This window comes from Larimichthys crocea, chromosome XXI (genome assembly GCF_000972845.2).
Source record: "Larimichthys crocea isolate SSNF chromosome XXI, L_crocea_2.0, whole genome shotgun sequence".
In the NCBI taxonomy this organism is placed as follows: domain Eukaryota; kingdom Metazoa; phylum Chordata; class Actinopteri; family Sciaenidae; genus Larimichthys; species Larimichthys crocea.
Genome location: NC_040031.1, coordinates 8,558,121 through 8,564,779, shown reverse-complemented (window position 1 = coordinate 8,564,779; position 6,659 = coordinate 8,558,121). Strand labels below are relative to the sequence as shown.

At 53.9% G+C, this 6,659-nt stretch overlaps 2 protein-coding genes, 1 non-coding gene and 1 pseudogene across 3 annotated transcripts; 2 read left to right on the top strand and 2 right to left on the bottom strand.

The window, feature by feature from the left end:
• Nucleotides 1-10: 10 nt before the first annotated feature.
• LOC109139749 (uncharacterized) lies at nt 11-1,944 on the top strand. The gene is made up of 5 exons (XM_019264177.2): nt 11-243; nt 330-575; nt 667-1,228; nt 1,310-1,534; nt 1,627-1,944. Exons 1-5 carry the CDS (start codon nt 31-33, stop codon nt 1,938-1,940), a joined length of 1,560 nt encoding a protein of 519 aa, XP_019119722.2. The 5' UTR covers nt 11-30; the 3' UTR covers nt 1,941-1,944.
• Nucleotides 1,945-1,965: 21 nt separating this feature from the next.
• Nucleotides 1,966-3,414, top strand: LOC109139748 (uncharacterized). Its single transcript, XM_027272981.1, has 3 exons — nt 1,966-1,977; nt 2,052-2,311; nt 2,405-3,414. Exons 1-3 carry the CDS (start codon nt 1,966-1,968, stop codon nt 2,655-2,657), a joined length of 525 nt encoding a protein of 174 aa, XP_027128782.1. The 3' UTR covers nt 2,658-3,414.
• A 541-nt stretch (nt 3,415-3,955) lies between these two features.
• LOC113744279 (uncharacterized) lies at nt 3,956-4,031 on the bottom strand (annotated as a pseudogene).
• Nucleotides 4,032-5,343: 1,312 nt separating this feature from the next.
• LOC113744272 (U6 spliceosomal RNA) lies at nt 5,344-5,447 on the bottom strand. Its single transcript, XR_003461409.1, has one exon. It is a non-coding gene; the product is annotated as a U6 spliceosomal RNA (small nuclear RNA).
• Between the last annotated feature and the right edge of the window lie 1,212 nt (nt 5,448-6,659).

Genomic DNA, 6,659 nt, shown 5'->3' with positions numbered 1-6,659 from the left:
ACCCTGCGGGAGCAACACACTGATGCCTGGATGCGGAGAGCGATCGGGTACCTCGGCGTTTGCGAGCAGTTCCTGGCCTTGGGGGGGGGGCGGTTTCCACCACCGCCCCAGATGCCCCCCGTTCCATCACCCATCTGGCTGCTGACGGTGTACGGGTACGACATCCTGACGCGGCTAGATGAGTCCAAGGCCAGGATCACGTCCACCTTCGGGTCCATCCTGAAGATGGACTCCACCAAGAAGGTGAGTAAAGTTTTTCTCTCTAAGCTGCTCTGGGTGTGTCGGCTCTGCACGCGGGCTAACGTTTGGAAACTTTGTCACCCGTCCAGGTGGCGAAGAAGCTCGCCGGTACCGCTTCCGACACGGCCGCCTGGGTTACCAACGTTGGGAATGAGCACGGGCAGGTCCTCATCAGTGTCCTCACCTGCTCCGAGGGCACAGAGGGCCTGTCTCCCATGGCGGCCGGATTAATGAGGCGGTACCGACTCGCCGGGGTACCTCCCCCCCAGCTCATCTACGTGGACCGCGACTGCTGCAACAGAGACGGCGTGTCGAGGACAGCTGCCTTGTTCCATGTACGAAAGGGTAGAATCTTGACGATGTCTCAAAATGTATGTACGTATAGTATAAGTATGAACAAAGCGTGTTGTTTCTTTTCACCCGCAGGAGTGGGGGCAGCTCGTGGTCAGACTGGACATTTGGCACCTGATGCGGCGCTTCACGTCAGGTGTCACCACCGAGAGCCACGAGCTGTACCCCTCTTTCATGAGGCAGCTGTCCCACCGCATCTTCGAGGTGGACTCGACAGATGCCCGCCGTCTCACGGAGGCTAAGCGGTCCGAGCTGGAGGGGAAGCACGGGATGGTCGGCCTGACCGACGCCGAGGTGGTCCGGAAGATCTCCAAGAAGGAGTGGAGGCTCCACTGCCGTCGTTGCACGCGTGGGGCCGAGGAGACAGCACTCCTTATACAGGAGCTTCTGGACACCTTCGGCGGTGAGGCAGGACGCGACAACCTGGGCATCCCGTTGCTTGACAATCTCCGCATCCAGGACATCTGGAGTACGCAGAGGTGCCACCTCAGCTGCATACAGGACCCACCGGGTGTGCAGCTTTACACCGAGACCGGCAGGCTGACAAAGGGCGGAGTCAGCTTGCCAGTTTACCGCTGCGCGAGGGGCTCCACATCTCTGGAGTCCTTCCACCTCCACCTCAACCGGTTCATCCCAGGTAGTTATTATTATTTTTTTTATTCGCACACACCCTCTGCAAATGTGAACTATTTTTTCTAAAACTTGCTTCCTTCCTCAGGGACAACTGCTTCTGGGAAGTACTTCCAGGCGTTCCTGGTCGATGGACTGGTGAGGTGGAACGAGGACCGCGCAGCGGCAGCTGCACCACCGGTTGCAGCTGAGGGACAAGTGGCACCTCTGCACTCCTACAGTGGCCACCTCAAGCACGTCCTTAACCAGAAGAGCCAACGGGTGCTTGGTCTTCAAATGGTTAAGGACTTCACCAAACCTGCCGAGTACACAGGTACGTGTGGTGAAAACACTTTGTTCCAACATCCAAACTGTGAGGAAAGTCTTTGCTTCATGTTTTTTTTTTTGTGTGTGTGTGTGTGACAGGGGAACTCATCGGGGTGGAGTTCCTCTACCGGCAGACAGGCAGAGTGCTTGAGGATGTCAGCTTGGACCCTGACACTCCGGACGAGGTTGCTGCCATCCAGGAGCTGGAGGAGGCGGATGAGGGCATCGAGGAGGACGTTGAGGAGGACCCAACCCTCTTTGCCCCATCCGTCAGTACAGCGGCAGCAGCCCGGTCAGGTGATCCGGCTGACGCACCCACGTCTGAGCCATCCGGTCCGGCCGCCCCCGCCCCTCCCGAGGCCCCTGAACTTCAGGCTCCTGCTTCCCAGCACTCCTCCTCAGACTCTGAGTGAGTTCACAGACAAATTACCGCTAATGATGAAGATGATAGTGATAGTAGTAATATAATAATAATAAAAATAATAATCAATAATAATAATGTCTTTTATTGTGTTTCTCCTCAGGAGGAGATCCAGGGCCCCGATGGCCAGCCTGGATACCAACATGTCCTGAAGCTGGCCACGGCCCTGGTGGAAGTCAGGAGCCTTCAGGGGCTCTCAGACACCAGGGTAGACAGACTCATCCTGCTCTGGGATCGCCTGCCAGAGCAGGACAAGCGGAGAGTTGTCTACCCTCCCAGACACCGGGAGAGGCTGCACACGGGGCGGTTCAAGGCAGCCAAGGGGAAGAACACCTCCTGTCCTGGGAAGGAGAGTCTCCAACGGTAGGACTCCTCTCAGATCTCGTTATTTCCTCTAGTAAATACCCGCCGTGCATTAACACCGTCCTCCTTCTTCCTCGTCTGTCTGTCTGTCAGCTGCCTGCTCGGACAGACCTCGGGCCCTGCAAGCTGGCCCAGCACCAGCCGCCTGGTGGAGGCCATTTGCAGCCAGCTCTGCCGTCTCCACCCCGCAGCCACGCGGTTCGGGGGGACCACAAGGACTCGGTGGTCCCTCATCCTCTCGGACTACGTGGCCATTAGAGAGGCAGTGCTGGCCAGCCCGAGGTTGATGGCTCAGACAGACATCCAGCTCTTTGAGCTTAATCAAAGGACCCTGTCCCAGTGGTGAGTTTCACGCAAACACATTCTGTTTGTTGTGTAATCTGAACTGTGACTGAATTCAAGACACTAAAAACTGTCTGTGTTTGTCTGTCAGGTACTGCCGGAGGCAGAAGAGAGGGGGGAGGCTGTGCTGGAGCAGGGGACAGGCCTCGTCTCTGCTCCAGCCGTGTCGGCGCACCTCTGCCTCCGGCAAAAGGGCTGTCCTGTGTCCAGGTGGGACAAGGGTCCTTTCATTTCCACGTCCCAGAGGAGCAGCCTGGGCCCTCAGGGCAAGGACTGCCGCCCCCTCCTCCAGGCCACACTGTGGACCAGCCCGGGACCTCAGCTCTCCCTCGTCCTCCTCCTCCATTCGCCCCTACCACTCGGCGTCTTACCCCTATTGCTCCTCGTCCTCCTCCCCATCTCGCCCCTTCCGCTCCGCCTCCTCCTCCACTCGCCCCTGCCACTTGGCGTCTTCCCCCGCTTGCTCCGCGTCCTCCTCCTCCACTTGCCCCTGCTGCTCCGCCTCCTCCTCCACTCGCCCCTGCCGCTCGGCGTCTTCCCCCGCTTGCTCCGCGTCCTCCTCCTCCTCCACTTGCCCCTGCTGCTCCGCCTCCTCCTCCACTTGCCCCTGCCGCTCAGCCTCCTCCTCTTCCTGGAGCGCAGCGGGTACCCAGGACAACAGCCTTCAGGAAGAGGAAGGCGGCCGAGGCTGTAGCGGCAGGGGAGTCAAAGTCAAAGGCCCGTCGGCAGTCGGCACAGTACACCTGCAGCAGGTGTGGCCAGCTGAAAAGACTGGAGACTGGCCACACCCGCATCCAAGGAATCTCATACTGTGCCACTGTCGGCGGGAAAACTGTGGAGGAGTGGAGGGAGGAGATGAAAAGGAAAAAAAAAGGAGGCCGGGACTAATTTTTTATTTGTTATTATTATTATTATTATTATATTATTTACACATATTATTTTAATGTCTGTTGGACCTTGTTGTTGGTGTGTATACAATAAAGCACTCAAACTCATTCTGAAGTTTGTTTGGAAGCTTTATTATTTCTTATTATTGACATTAAAGTGCAACACTTCGTCTTCTCCCGCTTATCCGGATTTGGGTCGCAGCAGCAGCTTTAGCAGGGATACATTACAGGGTTAGGGAATACATTTCATTCATTCATTTCATTACATTAATTCATTACATTAATTCATTACATTAATTACCTTAATCTTACCTTGTCCCGAGCGGGGATCGAACCGCCTGCAGCACAGAGATACCAGGATGCGCCAGGGGGCCACAGAGTCCCCCCTCCTCCTTTCACAGAGAAGAATGGACAACATCCTTTTTGCAGGGGCCATGCTAATCTTCTCTGTATCGAATCCAATTTATTAGATGTGCTGCCTGAGCAAGCACAACCAAACGCCGTCACTGCCTACCTTATAACCCTGCCTGCCAGGGTGACTGCCATCAACGTGGTGCGGCTAGCGCGGCGCCATTCCATAGCAGCACTACCAGTGGCGATCCTCAAGCATAACAAGTGAGGGGGATGGTGGAAAAAGCTCACCCCTGGCTCTTGTTGATATCAACACTTTGCATTTGCTGCCCGACACTTCTGTCGGCACGTTTGCCAAATTAAACCAAAAGGCTAAGGCCAAAAATGCCTCAGTGCTGAAGTAGGGGGCGGAGCCCAATTCTCCTTACGGGCTGGATGCTGAACCTCAGGGCCCAAACCCTAATCACCCCCTCCTATGACACATCCCAGGACAAACTGGGAACCTCTCAAGCAAATTCTGAGCGCCTCTGTTTGGAATCGCAGTTTTTCTCAATAGCTAAACACTACACTGAACAAAGTTCTCAGCTGCATGAACTCATTTAGCTAATTGTGCAGTCTGTTGTCAATACCTTCAACCATTCACATGGCAAAACAATTTGCAGAGCTCACCTGGACCTTTCAGCAAAAATCCTACTGCCATCAACGTGGTGCGGACTAGCGGGCGCTATTCCATGCAGGCATACCAGCGGCGTCCTCCAGCATAACAAGTGAGGGGGGTGGTGGAAAAAAGCTCACCCCTGGCTTGTTGATATCGACACTTTGCATTTGCTGCTATTTGCTGCCCGACACTTCTGTCGGCACGTTTGCCAAATTAAACCAAAAGGCTAAGGCCAAAAATGCCTCAGTGCTGAAGTAGGGGGCGGAGCCCAATTCTCCTTACGGGCTGGATGCTGACCTCAGGCCAAACCTAATCAACCCCTCCTATGACACATCCCAGGGACAACACTAGGGAACCTCTCAAGCAAATTCTGAGGCCTCTGTTTGAATCAGCCGTTTTTCGTTCAATAGCTAAAAAACACTACACTGAACAAAGTCTCTCAGCTGCATGAATCATTACTATTGAGTGACGCTAGGTTGTCAATACCTTCTAACCATTTCACATTCTGGGCAAAACACAATTCGCCCGAGAGCTCCACTGGACCTTTCAGCAAAAATCTAAACACTTCTGCAACTCTAAAGCATGTTCTGCACCAGCGTATAGCCAGCTGGGAGAGCAGTCGCCCACGTGCGAAGGCTCAGTCCTTGCTGCGGAAGCCCAGGTTATCGACACCCCACCTGGTGTCTCTTTCCCACACGTCCATTCCCCCTTTCTTCTCTGTGCTTTAATGGCTTATACAGGACACAGATCCCCCTCGGTTCTTCCAGAAGGGCTCACGGCAAATGTGGAAAAGTAAAAATGTGGATACGCTTCACGATGTGCGTGTCATCCTTTTGCAGGGGCCAGCTAATCTTCTCTGTATCGAATTCCAATTTATTAGATGGCTGCCTGAGCAAGCACAACAAACGCGTCACTGCCTACCTCATAACCCCCTGCTGCCAGGGTGACTGCCATCAACGTGGGCGGCTAGCGGGCGCCATTCCATAGAAAGGCACTACCAGCGGCGTCCTCTCAAGCATAACAAAGTGAGGGGGGGTGCGTGGAAAAAGTTCACCCCTGGCTCTGTGTGATATCGACACTTTTGTTTGCTGCTTATTTGCTGCCCGACACTTCTGTCGGCACGTTGTGCCAATAGTAAACCAAAGGCTAAGCGCCAAAAAATGGCCTCAGTGCGGAAGTAAGGGGGCGGAGCCCAATTCTTCCTTACGGGCTGGATGCTGAACCTCAGGGCCCAAACCCGAATCCCCCCCTCCATGACACAATCCCGGACAAAACTGGGAACCTCTCAAGGCAAAGTCTGAGCGCCTTGTTTTGGAATTCAGCAAGTTTTTCAATAGCTAAAACACTACACTGAAACAAAGTTCCAGCGCCTGAACTCCCGATTTAGCTAATGTGAGTCTGTTGTCGAATACCTTCAATCAACCATTTCCATGGCCAAAACCACAATTTGCCAGAGCTCACCTTGACCTTTCAGCAAAACTACTGCCATAAACGTGGGTGCGGCAGCGGGCGCCATTCCATAGCAGGCACTACCCAGCGGCATCCTTTTCAAGCATAACAAGTTGAGGGGGATGGTGGAAAAAGCTCACGCCGGCTCTTGTGATATCAACACTTGCATTTGCTGCCCGTACACTTTCTGTCGGCAAACGTTTGCAAATAAACCCAAAAGGCTAAGCAAAAATGCCTCAGTGCTGAAGTAGGGGGCGGAGCCCAAATTCTCCTAAGGGACCTGGATGCTGAACTTCAGGGCCCAAACTAATCACCCCCTCCTATGACAATCCCAGGACAAACTGGAACCTCTCAAGGCAAAATTCTGAGCGCCTCTGTTTTGGAATCAGCAGATTTTTCAATCAATAGGCTAAAACATACACTGAACAAAGTTCTCAGCTGCATAACGCATTTAGCTAAGTGTGCAGTCTGTTGTCATACCTTCAACCATTCACATGGCAAACAACACAATTTGCAGAGCTCAACCTGGACCTTCTTTCAGCAAAATCTACTGCCGATCACGTGGTGCCGGCCTAGGGTGCGCCTTCCATAGCAGGCACTCCACGGCATCCTCAAGATAACACAAGTGAGGGGGGTGGTGGAAAAAAGCCACCCCGGGCTC

Excerpts from the sequence above, each read along its gene's own strand:
- LOC109139749 (XM_019264177.2), top strand. The coding sequence starts at position 31 with ATGCGGAGAGCGATCGGGTACCTCGGCGTTTGCGAGCAGTTCCTGGCC. Across the intron at positions 244-329 it reads AGATGGACTCCACCAAGAAG|GTGGCGAAGAAGCTCGCCGG; the intron begins GTGAGTAAAGTT and ends TCACCCGTCCAG. Across the intron at positions 1,229-1,309 it reads CCTCAACCGGTTCATCCCAG|GGACAACTGCTTCTGGGAAG; the intron begins GTAGTTATTATT and ends TTCCTTCCTCAG.
- LOC109139748 (XM_027272981.1), top strand. Across the intron at positions 2,312-2,404 it reads GGGAAGGAGAGTCTCCAACG|CTGCCTGCTCGGACAGACCT; the intron begins GTAGGACTCCTC and ends TCTGTCTGTCAG.